Raw genomic sequence first — 17,160 nt, forward strand, 5'->3', positions numbered from 1 at the left:
TATAGGAAGAAGTGTCAACTTGCAACACTATCATCTCGGCAGGGTCAAAATGTACTAAACATCTGTCACTAAGCAAGGAATTTTTGAGTTTCTGAAATGTGTCTTGACAGTCCTTAGTCCACACAAAAGGTACATTTTTGTGACACAGGCTTTGCAATTGACCTGCGATATGAGCGGCTTTTAGTATGAACCAAATGTAGTATGTCATCTTGCCTAGTACTGATTGCGATTCAGACACATTGCAAGGAGCAGTCAGGCCACAGATTGCAAGTAAATGAGACTGGAGGGTGTGCACACCCTGACTATTTATCACATGACCGAAGTACTGTAGCTCAGTTTGAAAAAAGTCACACTTTTTGAGATGTCACTTCTGACAGTACTCGAAAAAGAGTTTGCAAATTGGCAATGTGTTCCTCTCATGTATGGCATGATATGAGAATATTGTCAAGGTAATTTGAACAAAATGCCACTTGTGCAGTCAGCTGTTCCAAGTAACAGTGCGGAAACACTGTCGAAGGGCAAACACAAATACTTGAAAAGACCTAAGTGTGTATTTATGACATTACTTTCTGCGATTCTTCATCCAATGGAATTTACAAGTAGTTATCATGCAAATCTATCTTAGAAAGGTAACATCCTGCACTAAGTCTGTCAATTGACTAGCTTGAATGGAAGAAATTACACCAATACCTTGCAATTCTTTCAATTCACTGGCTACTTTTCTCTTAAAGCAATGGGAATGGGTTGGGCTCAGAAACACTTAGGTTGTGCACTGTCTTTCAATATAACATGTGTTATGAAGTTGTTTACTTTTCCCATTCCTTCTGAAAGTAGTTCAGGAAATTCTTTAAGCATGCTAGCGACACTGTCATTTGGATCACAAGCCGATATGGAAAGTACATTGTCTTGGATGCTAAGGCCAAATAAATCAAAGGCATCTGAGCGAAGATGTTCTCACTGTCTCTTGATTTCAATGCAGTAAAATTCACTGTCCTGGCATGAGATTTGTAAGTGGCAGGCAAACTACGCTGTCAAAGCACTGGAATTTCCTGTCTGTTATAATCAGTGAGGCACTTGTTATATTTGGAAAGGCATGGTGAGCCTAACTGTTTGTACATGGCATGATTAAGTAAAGTTACTGAGGTATCTGTGTCTATGTGAAAGTTCACACAATGGCCTACAATGCGTAACAAGACAAACTGTGTGTTAGAACATCGTTGCACAGCAATAGAGCAAGAAAGAGGCACAACCTTAATCTTAGTTTTGTCAGAACCTGTTGTATGTTTGGAAAACACAGCCTTCACTATATGTGCACAAGCCTGTTTCTTCTGGGAGCGGACATGGCCTTCTTTTCCACATGTGTAACATGTTGCATTATGTCATGGGCAATCCTGTCTTTTATGGTGAGCAAAACGTCTAGGGCAAGACTTCACTATTTTCACAGGTCTGTTTACCTGCGGTCGTGAGCAAGGGGTGACTCGACCTGACAAATTGGAGCCTGGTCAAACTTATTGGCCTATGGCACCTGAATCATATTGCTGTAATATTTGCAACACTTGAGGAAGTGATGGATCAGAGTACTTTAAGATCTGTTCCCATATTTTACTATCTGGGACATTGAATGTTATAGCATTCCTAATCATTAAGTCACTGTAAAAGTTGCCACAACTTATAACGATATGTTTATGTAATGTGTATACATAAACATACAGTTATAAATGTCCCCGTTCGTAGCCGCTAACTACACTTAAATTTGCCCTTCCTAGTCACACCTGTTACTTCTGTGCATCACTGACAGTATTTCTGCAGAGGGGGGGAAAAAAAAAAAAAAAAAAAAAAAAAAAAAAAAAAAAAAAAAAAAAAAAAAAAAAAACTGATATCGGGCTGCAGCTACTTGAACTTGCTGGTCATAGTACTGAGTTAATGCAGTGATTACTTTGTCATAACTGACTTCATCAGGAGACACAGTTGGGAATAGTTTTTGTATTAACCTGAGCACTGGGGACCCTGCAATGAAATAAATTATTGTAGCTTCACAGTACCTTCAACTTGATGAACTGCACAATGAGCTTGAAACTATGTCAGGTATTTGAGCCATTCCTCTTCTGTGTTGTTAAATTGCTGGAACGGTGGTATGCTGGTTGGTGGAACTTTTTGGGCTTATCGGTCAGCTGGCCAGGTTGTGTGGCCGATGCTGATTGTGCAGCCAGAAATTGTACTATCATTAGTAAGGCAGCAATTTGTTGGTTCTGAAACTGAAAAGCTTGTGTTAGAGCCACTGGCTGACTGCAGCTGATGTGCGGGGGCAGGGAGTGGAGGGGGTAGGGTAGCCATGGTTTACACAAATATGTTATAGCAAAAAAGCAAGCAAAGCTTCTGAAAAGAGAAATTTGATTAGTTTTGTGGCTCTCCTCCTGGAATACACGCAAGAACACTACAAGAAATTAGCAATGAACCCCTGCAAGCTAAGTAACAAGAGAAGCAAGAAAACTCTTCTTCTGAATCATCTGAATCATACTTGTCACCATCTTTTATGTTGTTTCATTGTCTGTGAAGGCTTGTACCAAGGGAGCAAGGAGAGGATGTTGTTTTGTGGCTGGTATCCTCTTTCTATAACACAAACTGTACGCATATATTATATGGGTTCTTTATTCCTAAGAATAAGAAATCTATTTAACTTAAGATAGTCATTGTGGTACAAGCTCTCTATAATAGTCCTCATTAGCCTAACTGCTGTTGAGTTACAATGTTCACTATGAACACTGTTCTGGTTGCTTTGTGCTGCTTGTCTCTGAACTAGTGGCAGAGCTAACTGCTACTGCGACTCCCACTGGGCTGCGACTGAGGACAGAATGGAACTCACTTGTTGCACTGATCTACAATAGATTGGCCCTCCAGTCTGTGGCAGCAGTCTAAATACTGGCAGCAGAGAGGGCATTGGCGGTGCATTTCCTGCAAGTCTGTTGTTGGCCTCTATTGATCTTCTTGCAACCTCTATGCCACATCAAGAATCTTCTAAAATTTCTTTGTCAGAATAAAGGAAAGAAGGAAATTTGAAACAGTGCAAAAGCTCATGATTCATCCCTATTTCTTCTAAAATTTCTTTGTCAGAATAAAGAAGAGAAGGAAATCTGGAACAGTGCAAAAGCTCATGATTCATCCCTATTTCCAAATTTGTGTCTGTTAGTAAAGCTCCCATTGCATCTCTTTTGGCAGTTCTGGGTAAGTTCTGTTCTGAATCCTAAAAATCTCTACTCCAGTAATGTGATCAATACAAATTAGTATTGTAAACTGATTTTTGCTTTGATGATGCGTGGGTAGCCTAGAATAGCTTAAAAATTATCATATGCATCTTACTGTTACATACATTTACATGTTTCGTGACATGTTTGTCATTACCTCTTCAGTAAAAATACAGGTTGTCCCACTCAAACCCCCCTGATTTCAAGGACCCAGGAGAGAAACGCCACAGTAGATACAACAATGAAAAAATGCGCCACATTGTAGAGAATCTCTAAGAATTTATATTCCCGCTTCAGAAGTGCCAAGCATTGTCGCCAGAGTGCAGCATGGTTGCATGAAGTGAAAATGGTGACTCCACAGCAGTGCATGCAAGCAGTAGTGTGGTTTGCAGAAACAAAATCGCAGATTGCTGTGCAAAGAAATTATCATTGTGTATACAAATGTGATCCATTTGATGTGAAAACAGTTAAGGAATGGTATAGGAAGATTCTGGCAACAGGAAGTGTTCTGAAACATTCTGGTGATGCAAATTACGGAGTTTCAAAAGAGACAGTGGAGGACATCGAACAAACATTTCTCAGAAGCCCAAGTAAGTCAATTCATCAAGCATCTAGGCAACTTGATGTACCTCAATCAATACTGCATCATGTAGTTCACCAGCATCTCCGTATGTGTGCTTACAAAGTGCAAATTCTGCAACATCTGACACCAAACGACAAACCACACCAATAACAATTTGCTATGGATATGCTGCAGCGTATTGATATGGATGCCAGCTTCCTGCAAAGATGTTTATTCTCAGATGAGGTAACCTTTCATCTGTCAGGAAGGGTTAATAGGAATAATGTTCAGGTTTGGGGTTCACAAAATCTGCACATTGTCATTGAACATGTTCTTGATAGCCTTAAACTAAACATCTGGTGTGGGCTAATGCACTACAGGATTGTTGGACCGTTCTTCTTTGCGGAACAAACAGTGTATGGGTCAATGTATCTGGGCATGTTGGAGCAGTTTGTATACCCTCAGATACAAGATTTGCAACCTGTAATGGATCTGGGAGATGTGGTATTTTTTTTACCGGATTTATCGATACCAAATTGTAAATGTTTTCTTATATTTTTTGTCAGAATTTTTTATTATAATTTGCCTTATCTTATGTTAATTTACTTATATTTATGAGAGTGAAAGCATATTGATTACTATTAGTAAATGTATCGAAGAATAGCAAAGAGACTGATTACAAGTGGAAGCTTGTGTGCTGTGTAAAATGTCTTTGACACTGGAATCGTCTTTGACTATACTCGGTCGGCAGTTAACTCTTGGTGTGTGTTGACGGTAGAAGAATGTGCAGGTCGCCGTCATAAATAATTTTGAATTATGTTACTATTTTTTTTATACAAACTATAAGAAGAAACTACATTCGAAGAAATGGTGTTTGAAGCACCAAAAATGAGGCAAACACATTGAACCAGGTCATTTCTGCAGCCGACAAAGACGCATTGTGGAATCATACTCCCAATAGACAACTGAAGCCAAGACCAATACTGCCTCATAAACATCTAACGGAAAAGGTACTGTCACGAAATATGCCAAATTTAAGTAAATAAAAAAAAAGTGAGCATATTTCAACTTTGTGTATCAGCCAGGATACCATATTTCAAACCCAACATCATTTTTCAACAAGATGGTGCTCCGGAGCATTGGTCAACGGCTGTCCACAAGTTCCCAGACAGGAAATTTCCCAATCATTGGATCAGATGCAAAGGACCCATTGCCTGGCCACCACGTTCACCTGAAATTATGCCACTTGATTTCTTCATGTGGGGATTCGTGAAGGACCGCGTGTATGCGACCAAAGTGGACGATATTCCTACATTGCGACATCTTCTCACTTATGCATTTGCAACAATAACAGAGGAAATGTTACAAATAATTTGGCAAGAAAGTGAATATAGACTCAATATTCTTCATGCTACAAATGGTTCACGTGTAGAGGTGTATTGATGATAAATAAATAAACTCTTTGAGATGCTCTACAATTTTTTTTCCAACTGGGTCTTTGAAATTAGGGTGGTTTGAGTGGGACATCCTGTATATTTAAGATATTTTGGCGTATCCTACAGCAGTCTGTGGATGAGATATTGACATATAAGTTTTTTGTAAATATGTAAATTTGTAAATATGTATTATTATTTTATGACATATCCTACATCCTTGAAGATCTCCTCACTGTAGACCTATGGAACATAAAAATGCATCTCCTGTAATCTATTACCTCAATAAATACTCATATGCAATTATGTTTCACAAGTTTCTGACATTAATTGATATCATCTTCTGAAATAGTGTTTTCTGTTTTTGTAGGTTCCAAAGTTGCTGATTGAGGCTGGAGCAGATTTGACTGTGAGAGATAAAAATGGAAAGTCAGTCTTACATGTGGCATTTGAAAACTGTAATAACAGACTCATTTATCTTCTTATAAGAGAACACGCATTTCTACTGGACAGTGGTAATGTGGATAAAAATGGGAAAACCATCTTACATACAGCATTTGAGATTGCTGATACCTATATCATTGACCTTATATTACAAAAGAACAAGGCATTAGCAGAATGTGGCAAAACAGGTAGCAGTTTTCTACATTGTGCTATTAAAAAAGTTATCAGTAATCAATATTATGGTAACGAAGCTACATCCGATAGCTATAGCATTGTGGAATACATACTTGAAAAGAATCTGGTCCCAGTAGATCACCAGGATGAGCAAGGACAGACAGCTCTACAATTGGCGGTTCATAGAAATGATTGTTGTGTGAGGATTCTATTGGAAGCAGGAGCAAATCCTCGTGTAAAAGACAACCAAGGGAAGGAACCTTTGCATATCACAGCCAGCCATGGGAATGCGATGGTAAGAATGAAGTATGGGTATTATTATAAAGCACAGGGACAAATTATGTGGTACAATCAGCTGTAGTTACGTAGTGCAAAAGTCAGTAGGCCTATTCAGAATAACATCACAAAACACATTTTGTTTTGGAAATGGAAATATGTCTATAAAAACCATAAATAGAAAGGGCAACAACATTACAGCTAACATGAACTGGTGGATCTTACTGTGAAGTTTGGGTTTTACATTCAGAATTCCTCTCTTGTGTGTGATTATAATATGTTGTTAAGGGCTGTGATGGCTTGGGCAGACAAAACCACATCAATCATATGCAGTGTAAAAGGAAGTCATGTGGAACCCAGCCAACTGGGTTATACAAGAAGATTTCCAATCTTCTTGTGTAACCCAGACAGCTGGGTTCCAAATGGTAAAAGGAACAGATCCAGCTACATTGTTTTGGGGGTAGAAGAACAGAGAAAATGAAGTGAGACATTGCTGTGCAGATATTGAATTAGCAAATAATACAAAATTGCTCATGTGAACCCAGTCCTTTACTTGGAGAACTTGATCAGAATTGTTGTAATGTCTTTTAGAAGAACAGACTGTCCCATACATTGTCTATATAATTAGCAGTAGCAGTGGTAGTGGTAGTAGTAGAGTAGTAGTTTTATTTATTTGTAGATCAGTTTTTCATGGATATTGGACAAGTCTCAGTATTAAAATTTAAGGTTGACAAAAATAACATGATTCATATAAACAGGCATGTCTAGTTTAACTAGGATGGGAAAGGTAATTGGCTATGGTTGCGTAGTAGAAACCATCTTGATATTTGTCTGAAATGATCAGGGAAACTGCAGAAAAACTGAATCAGGATGGCTGGATGAAGATAGGGGCCTCCACCCTCCTAAATACAAGGTCAGTCTGCTTAAAACAGTTCTACCTCATTCAGGTTGTCTCTAGTGTACGTAGTGTTTTACAGATAAATTATTTAATAATGTAAAATTCTAGTGTTACACTGTTCATTCGCTTCTCCCAGTTACTGCACATGCTATACACACTATTTCATAAAGTTGTGCTAAAAATGCTGTCAGCTGAGGACACAACCATAACAACAATGTCTGCCTTCCACTTTGTGTACTGCAGCTTCCAGTTTGGTAGCCCAAAGAAACTGAGTCAACATGCTGCTCTATAAGCGAGATGTTGAGCTCAGAAAGAGGATAATGTGTTAATATTATACATTGCATAGCTTTGGGAGAAAGTTTTTCCAGAAAAGAAAAAATGAAGGAAAATACATAGTCTGAAAGTATTGTGTGAGATAAGAGATGTTTTATTATCGCTGTTATTATTTATTTGTGTAAACCTTCAATGTGTATAATGCATTGCTTACCTGGTATTTTTCAGCTGCCATTTTAAATAGGTCTGTGTTAGCAATCTCTTTAATCTTCTTGGGCAATTTATCGTAAAGCTTATAAGCCACGTCATTTTGAATAAAACACTTGAGCTTTCAATAGTTCTCTCCATCATCATCATCAGGGGTTGAAATCACTGACTATGGGGGGCTGCAAGGTGTTATATAGATGTAATGGAAGCTTCTGAAACCTTCCAGAGAGGGCTGGAGAGATGCATACGCAGAAGGCAAATTGGGCAGCTCGTAGCATCTCCGTTCCACGTGGTACCAAGTGACGTCACATGACGCAAGTGGCTGAAGCCACGCTTGAAACTGCCACTGCTGCATCCCTACAAGTGTCAAGCCTACATCTATGCTTTTGCTCAATGTCCAGAGCCTGGTCCCATGCTGTACTAAGTATGTAGCCATGATCTCTGTTAAAACTGTTACTGTTTACTCTAATTTTGACTGCTTCTTTGATAACAGAATCCCAGTTTGATGTTCTGTGAGCCAACACTCTTTTTTTTTTTTCAAATTGTATTTTATGCCTGTTTTCTAGGTAATGTTCAACCATGACTGACTTCTCAATTTCTGTTTCTTTGATGCGTAATGAATGCTCTGCGCAATGCCCAGCAACATTGTGAATGACTTGACGTATGTGAATACTACCACATTCGTAGGGCACACCATTCAAAAAAGAACACAAAGACCTTTGTTGTCTTTAACAAGGCATAACATATCTCTTATTTTGGAGGTGGGCCAGTACACTGGTCTCACTCTATGTCTCTTAAGCATGTGCTCAATCTTGCTAGTAGTTGCTCCACAGTATGGAAGGAATGCAGCTGGCTTGTCCTCTTCCACCGATTCACAAGGCATCTTTCATTGGTGGCACTTGAAAGCTTTAGCAATTTTTCTCATACTGTAACCATTTCCTCTGAACATGCACTTCAAATACTGAAATTCAGACTCTGGATGGTCGTTGTCAGAAATAATCTTTGCCCTGTGTACTAATGTGTTCAGTACTGCTTCCTTATGTACAGGGTGGTGAAAACTGTTGGCATTTAAGTACCGGCCCATGTGCATAGATTTCCTGTACACTAAATGATTGAGCCAGCCTCCTTCCTTCCACTCAACTAAAACACCCAGGTATTGTAGCTTTCCATCCATCTCCAACTCAACGGTAAATTTAACTTTGGGATGGTCACCATTCATGTAGTTGATGAACTGCTGCAGTGTATTTTCACCAGAGGCCACATCAAGAAGAGGTTGTCAACATTCCATAGAAGGCAAGATGGTCACAACCTCGCAGAGTTCAGGGCTTGCCCCCCATACTGCTCCATGGAAAAGTTGGTGACAGCCGGAAATGGTGGAGATCCCCTGGCTGTGCCATCAGTCATCTCATAATATTCGTTGCAGTGCATAAAGTACATTGTTTTTAAGGCATGGCAGAAAGGCTTGACAATATCCAGCATGTCTTGTACTGGCACTCTCACAAAAAGTGACAAAAAGTCCAGACTGATCAGTACGTCACTTTGGCCTTTCTTTATTTTCTTGAGAGCCACAATGAATGACAGTGAGTTAGCAACATGATGTCCCAGTTTGGGTGCTAATAGGCATGCCAGATGTTTTGCCAGTCTGAAGGCAGTTGAACTGATTGCACTAGCTGTAGGCCTCAAAGGAATATTTTCCTCGTGTATCTTCGGCGATGCCTAAAGCCTGGGATGTCTGGTGGCATGACGCATTAATTTCTTCATCACTTCTTATGGCATGCTAGAGTCCTTTATTAACTTCCTTGTCTTTCTGCAATGGTCTGTGTTGGATCATGACTAAGCTTCCAATATTACTGAAGTGTGCCACCACAAAAGACTTCAAGAACACTATTTTTGGCTCTTTCTTGTGGTTTTAAAACTGTGTTCATATTCTGTGCATTTATTCCCTGGAAAAGAATTTTTTAGCTAAGAACTGAGTGTGTGTATGAATACTATGGAACTTAAAGACACTGGCTGTTATACGCTGATGAGAGCAATCAAATCGTGTAATGCTTATGACATTCTGTTTGCAAATACACTCCTGGAAATGGAAAAAAGAACACATTGACACCGGTGTGTCAGACCCACCATACTTGCTCCGGACACTGCGAGAGGGCTGTACAAGCAATGATCACACGCACGGCACAGCGGACACACCAGGAACCGCGGTGTTGGCCGTCGAATGGCGCTAGCTGCGCAGCATTTGTGCACCGCCGCCGTCAGTGTCAGCCAGTTTGACGTGGCATACGGAGCTCCATCGCAGTCTTTAACACTGGTAGCATCCCGCGACAGCGTGGACGTGAACCGTATGTGCAGTTGACGGACTTTGAGCGAGGGCGTATAGTGGGCATGCGGGAGGCCGGGTGGACGTACCGCCGAATTGCTCAACACGTCGGGCGTGAGGTCTCCACAGTACATCGATGTTGTCGCCAGTGGTCGGCGGAAGGTGCACGTGCCCGTCGACCTGGGACCGGACCGCAGCGACGCACGGATGCACGCCAAGACCGTAGGATCCTACGCAGTGCCGTAGGGGACCGCACTGCCACTTCCCAGCAAATTAGGGACACTGTTGCTCCTGGGGTATCGGCGAGGACCATTCGCAACCGTCTCCATGAAGCTGGGCTACGGTCCCGCACACCGTTAGGCCGTCTTCCGCTCACGCCCCAACATCGTGCAGCCCGCCTCCAGTGGTGTCGCGACAGGCGTGAATGGACGGACGAATGGAGACGTGTCGTCTTCAGCGATGAGAGTCGCTTCTGCCTTGGTGCCAATGATGGTCGTATGCGTGTTTGGCGCCGTGCAGGTGAGCGCCACAATCAGGACTGCATACGACCGAGGCACACAGGGCCAACACCCGGCAGCATGGTGTGGGGAGCGATCTCCTACACTGGCCGTACACCACTGGTGATCGTCGAGGGGACACTGAATAGTGCACGGTACATCCAAACCGTCATCGAACCTATCGTTCTACCATTCCTAGACCGGCAAGGGAACTTGCTGTTCCAACAGGACAATGCACGTCCGCATGTATCCCGTGCCACCCAACGTGCTCTAGAAGGTGTAAGTCAACTACCCTGGCCAGCAAGATCTCCGGATCTGTCCCCCATTGAGCATGTTTGGGACTGGATGAAGCGTCGTCTCACGCGGTCTGCACGTCCAGCACGAACGCTGGTCCAACTGAGGCACCAGGTGGAAATGGCATGGCAAGCCGTTCCACAGGACTACATCCAGCATCTCTACGATCGTCTCCATGGGAGAATAGCAGCCTGCATTGCTGCGAAAGGTGGATATACACTGTACTAGTGCCGACATTGTGCATGCTCTGTTGCCTGTGTCTATGTGTCTGTGGTTCTGTCAGTGTGATCATGTGATGTATCTGACCCCAGGAATGTGTCAATAAAGTTTCCCCTTTCTGGGACAATGAATTCACGGTGTTCTTATTTCAATTTCCAGGAGTGTATCTTTGTGTGTTGATGCCATTTCAGCTGAGAATCAATATTCATTCCTAGATATTTTGTTAGTTATGCAGTCTATAGAGGTGTCATCAGCATTTGATTTAACAGTGTCATTTTTCCTTTTCAATTTGAAAATCTTTATTTTCAATGTCACTTTATTGCATATTGACCAAGTGTAAACTTCCTTGAGGTTTCTGTGTGGCCATCACTATGTGCTTGGGGTGAAAGCAAAATTCTGGTTTTTTACAACTTGTTAAGAGGCACTAAGAAAGTCACCATGCTGATTAATTGAGCTTTTACATACCCGATGAAAGAATTAACTTAGATTAAAGTATTTTGCCTGCAATCTTATTGATTTGAGTAGAATTGTCTTCAGTGATGAGTCCCAATTCAAACTGAAACCTGACAACCAGTGAATACACTGCTGGAGATGTCCACATTATTCTATGCTCCGTTTTTTTTTTTTGCCCTTCATGGCAAGCCATCCTGGACTTACATTTCAGCAAGATAAAGCCTGCCCGTACTGGATGAGAGTTTCTGCTGCTTGTCTTCATGCTTACCAAACTCTTCCTTGGCCAACAAGGTGGCTGAGTCTCTCCTCAATTGAGAATGTTTGAAGCATTATGGGCAGGGCCCTTCAGCTAACTTCGGATTTGACAATCTAGCACACCACTTGGACAGAGTTTGGCATGATATCCCTAAGAAGGACATCCAACAACTGTATCAGTCAGTACCAAACTGAATTACTTGCCTGCATAAGGGTCAGATGCGGACTAACACATTACTGACTTGCTCAATTTGTGAAGCTCTTTCTCTTGCATAAATAATCCAGTTTTTCTGAAATTGTAATCATTTGTTGGTCTGTACATGTAATTCACATCTATTGATTTCCATCCCATTCAGACAATTCCTTCATGGTGCATCTTTCTTTCTTTATTTTTTCATTGGAGTGTTATTTCGCTTGTTTTTACTTAGGATCAAGTTTACAAAATACAATAAATTTAACAACTTTCATAATTTTATTCACATTTAAACATTTTGCTACTGATTTCATGTATATATTTTAGTACTCTATTACAAGATTGCAGAGCCCTAACCATATCTTCATCATACTACTACTCACAGAAGTCATTACTTCTCACAAATAATCCCTAATACATAATCACTGTCATCATCCTCATCATCATCATCATTATCATCATCATCATCATTAGTATCATCCTGCATCATTATTCACAAAAATCCTCATTACATCCTAATAATGCATTGTACCTCATCACTATTAATTCCAAGTTAGTTGCCATAATATGTTAGGAGCGTAGACACTCATTGTATTGTAACTTGAGGAAAGAGAGCACATTTTTCCTTTTTGTTACCTAACCAGCTCTCAAGTTTTTACACTCTTACATTGCCAGTTTTTACTTTACAAAAAATTTTCTTCATTTCTTCATACACACTAATTCCTTCAAAGTCAAAGTGAAATAATAGGTTCAAAGTGTTTTCATACATACAGGGTATAATGTAAAGCTGGACCAAACTTTCAGGAAACATTCCTCACATGGAGAGGAATAAAATGTGTTAAATTCAAACGAGGGTAAGTCCCAGATGGAATGACATTATGGAAAGGATAGATTACTACTCACTGCATAGACGAGGCACTGAGTCATTGACAGGCACAATGAAAAAGACTGCTAAAATATTAAACATTCAGACGAAGTCCTTCTTCCAAAACAGAATGTCACAGTTGTGCATGTGTGAACGAGTGTGTGTTTTCTATTTTGGGAGAAGGCCTTCTTCTGAAAGCTTAATATTTTAGCTGTCTTTTTCCATTGTACATGTCTGCAACCCAGTGCCTTCTCTACACAGTGAGTAGCAATCTATCCTTTCCGTGTTGTTGTTAATAAAATGTGTTATGTGGACATGGGTTGATATTAGAGTTCATCTTTTACTTCTCTTCGTAATCACATTAATAAGACTGGGTGTGATGGTGGAATGATGGCTGTGTTGTGCTGGGATGGAAACAGGGAAGGGACTGGATGGGTGAGGACAATGACTAGAGGAGTTTGAGGCCAGGAGGGTTATTTGAACATAAGATGTATTGTAGGGAAAGTTCCCACCTGCACAATTCAGAAAAGCTGGTGTTGGTGGGAAGGATCCACATGTCCACATGGCACAGACTGTGAAGCAGTCATTGAAATGAAGGATATCATGTTTGGTAGAGTGTTCAGCAACAGGGTGGTCCAATTGTTTCTTGGCCTCAGTTTGTCGGTGGCCATTCATTTGAACAGACAGCTTGTTGGTTGTCATGCCTACATAGAATGCAGCACAGTGGCTGAGCTTAGCTTGTAGATTACATGACTGGTTTCACAGGTAGAGGGAGACCAAGAGATGAACACACTAAACAGATTCCGAAGGATGTAGGTTGCAGTAGGTATTGGGAGATCAAGAAGCTTGCACAGGGTAGAGTAGCATGGAGAGCTGCATCAAACCAGTCTCTGGACTGAAGACCACAACAAAATCAACATAATTCTTCTCAAGTTAGGATGCCATATACGTCTCTCTTTCCATCTGCCCAGTGGCCTTGATTAATTGATAATGATTAATTAGCTAAACATAGCTGTAACTCATTCATACTCAACTAACACACACTCCAGTCTCAATTACAAACTAAGAAACAAATCTGTTTAATAATATATTTCTCCCTTTTACCAACCCAAACTGAGCAATTCTCTCAGAATGTTACCTTGTCTGGACAAAACGTTAACATTTTTGTAACTGCGGTCTACTGTTTATTATTACAAGACAAGTAACTATCATGATACAGAACAGCAAACACTTTGAATGTAACTTCTTAATTACAAGTATTATGCAGATAGTCATGCAGTCAATATGACTTGCAGTGTGGAACTGTGAAAGACTTAACAATATATTTTTTTCCAAAAATACCAGTTCAGTAGAGATCAGTGGTATTCTATGGATAAATAGTCTGTGTCCTTTGTACTTTCCAGTCAAAAGTTCGGCTTTGATGGATGCACTGCATTCCCTGCCTTAAAGGATTGTACCTTCTTTGACCATTGAGCTCACTCTATACCCTCCACTCATCTAAAAATCCCTTTAGGGAACCAGCTGAGGCTTTGCTAGTATCCAAGTAACTGTTTTCTAGAAATCTCCTGGAATAAACCACCCATGTTACTGTCTTTGGGGCTAACAGTGTGCTTCACCCCGGTTTCTTTTACCAAAACTCTCCCCGCAATCAAAACAGCTTAACTTTCAATTGTACCCTTTTCCTCTTTGTGGGTTGCCCTTATGTAGCCTTGTGGCTCCTCGTAATAAATAAGTTCTCCACTTTTCTTTTTTACAACTCTCTATAATCTGTGTCCACTTGTGATTTAAGGTCATCAGTTTGTCCTAGCAAATCCTCTACAGTATCACCCAGTCTTATTATGTTATTTTTCTGTATCACCTCCCGTTTGTTTTGAACCATTACCACAAAACATTCAGGACTTTCTGAAGTTGCTTAACTGTATATCAACACACTGACGAACCTCCCTAACCCATTTGTCAAGTTCATCTCTTGACTCATCCCTTATAGAACTTACATCTATTGCCAATTGTTCTATGTTATGATTCATTGCTTCTTTATCTAGTTTGGATTCTAAAATGTGCTCATAATGTTTTTCCATATTCTTATCTGTCATTATTGATAGTTCCTCTTTAAAATAAGCTTTCTCCTCCTTGACTGACCACTTTTCTGTACTAATTCCTGAAGTGTAAAATCAGTTGTTCCCAAACTGTACCCAGATTTTCTTTCCTTTCCTTAAAACTAATATCCACTTTGGAATCACAGCTACTTATTTGAGCATTACAGGTCACTTCACTCCCTTAAGACTGTCACTGATAGGATTTATATTATAAACTAATAATTCTCTTATTTCTTTTGTAATTCATGTGTAATCTGATATTGAGCTTAAAGTTTCCATGAGTGTCTTTTTACTAAGTACCACAATACCATACATGAAAACTTTACTCCACTTATGAACAAATTGCACACAGGAAATATTTCTCTAAATATACTGGCACATCCTTTTATTGTTATTGGCACTGCATACTTTTACACCAGTGTTTCATTAACAACAACCATTGTACACAATATTTAAAATTTGTTTTGTCTACACTTGTTCCATCAACACAACAAACTCACCCTGTTTGTGGATATAGTAGTTAATGTCTTGTAGTGATGCCAATGCCAGAACTGCTAGGAATGCGCTGTTGAGGTGTGATGGGTTGGTCAGTGTGACATCATGGTCAGTCAGCAGATCTGCGCTGCAACTGGGACTGCACAGCCATGTAGTGTGTCTGATTGCAGACAGCTCTGTAGAGCTCATGCAGAATTACTTGGCCGGTGTGCAGAAATGCTTTCCCATTCTCAGGACTGTGTGAGTCCAGTCATCTGTTGCAGCCACCTCAGTTGCCTATCGCCTCTGCAGCTGTGAGCTTCCTCTGTTATGAATGATAAATTGTCTGCCGACCTCGGCTAGACTGCCAGAATGGAGACATGTGCATTCACTGCAATCTTTCTCAAACAGTTTTAAAGAAACTATGTGGTAAAAATCTTTGTCTTCCACACACCTCATAGCCTCATGATGAATTACCTATCATTTTGTAAATGGTTCTAGTTATGTGGTATTTCTGTATTTAGTAATGTACTGTACTAAATTCAAATAGTTTACAATGAAAAATAGGCGTCTTATGAGTTTGTGTTTGGTTAATGTTAGTCCACAGTCCAAATGGTACTCTGTACAAAAGGGAGCTAACATACTGAATTTTTTTTTACACTTGAGATGAGATCCATATCTGTCACCAATCTCAAGAAAATGGATTGCATGTAGTGCACTCAGTTCCAGTCGCCTGCACAAATGATAGTGGAAGTGAAACACTCATCTCATAAACAGTTAAGGATACATAAATGAATTTTTGGCAAATGATAGCTTGCAAAGCAGAGAGTACTTTGCCACATAGCTAACATGTGAAACTTTCCTATCTTCCATGATGTACAGGTGACTGCGAATTTTTTTCAATGAAATTGTGGCAGAACTGCCAGAAAATATTAATATCTTTGCCTTTTTTGTACTTCATTTTACTTTACTTTGGTTGTTGACTAGTTGGTGTGAGACATTCATCATGACTGTTACTGTGATTGTCGAAAACTATTTCTTTGTGTTTTGATTTATCGTGTGCCAATAAAATATTACGTAGTGAAAGCAAATGGTGTTTTCTGTGTACGTCCGATTCGACAATGTGGCCGTTTACTTCGACATCTCCACATCGCTCACCTTCCGCTCCTTTCGGACTACAACATGATACTAATGGTGCATATACACTGCCTTTCCACGGTTTCCTACACACAACGCCACCAACAACTGGGATAAAATCGGAAGATAAGTACAACGTCGTGGAGTTTTCTCCGTCATCAACAATGCCGTTGTGGACTCGTTCAACATCGTCAGTGATGTCACCTGCTATGAAATCTTTTTCTATGTTCATCTATAACAAACCAATCATGAGTGCTGTGCCTAAATCTGTGACTCACAGTGCGTCGTATTTACAACGTCCTGTGACATGTAGTGTGCAATAGTGCCCCAACACTATGAACCTCACAGACTTTTCGAGCCCACAGATCACTAGGAGCTCCCCATATATTGCTGATAAATCGGTTTTGGACACATTCTCACTACAAAAACAGATGGGTACAAATTTCAGTGACAACAATTACTGGTTGGACAGTCGTCCCGCCCCGATTGTTTTCGCAGCCCCGGCTGCGCCTGCCGCGCGTCCCGCGCCAGGCGTGTTTAAACCAGCCGCTGCGAGTGACAGCTTCATAAACACTCCACCACTCCTGTCCGCTGTGCTATCAAATCTGTTACATCCACAACGCAAGAGTGATAAAATTCCTAAATTACCAAGGTTCACGATGGACAATCCGCATACGCATTTTGGCAGAGACTATATTCACCGCCCTAAACATTGATTCAGACAGTGCTAAATTTATTGCGCTTATTAATGCCCTGGAGGATCACGCTGAGTGGGTACATGACTTAGTGCTGTCGGCGGCCCCCACAAATCGTTATGCACTGGCAAAACAACAGATCTGCGAACGTCT

At 40.5% G+C, this 17,160-nt stretch overlaps 1 protein-coding gene across 3 annotated transcripts in view; it reads left to right on the forward strand.

Annotated features, from left to right (window-relative positions):
• Window positions 1-17,160, forward strand: part of LOC124619293 (serine/threonine-protein phosphatase 6 regulatory ankyrin repeat subunit B-like) — a 289,649-nt gene that overhangs the window by 208,686 nt on the left and 63,803 nt on the right. For all 3 annotated transcript variants that reach the window (XM_047145590.1, XM_047145570.1, XM_047145581.1), the window contains exon 13: window positions 5,608-6,150. In XM_047145590.1, coding sequence (XP_047001546.1) covers window positions 5,608-6,150 — 543 coding nt within the window. The remainder of the gene's footprint in view (window positions 1-5,607; window positions 6,151-17,160) is intronic.

This window comes from Schistocerca americana, chromosome 1, assembly GCF_021461395.2.
Source record: "Schistocerca americana isolate TAMUIC-IGC-003095 chromosome 1, iqSchAmer2.1, whole genome shotgun sequence".
Classification (NCBI taxonomy): domain Eukaryota; kingdom Metazoa; phylum Arthropoda; class Insecta; order Orthoptera; family Acrididae; genus Schistocerca; species Schistocerca americana.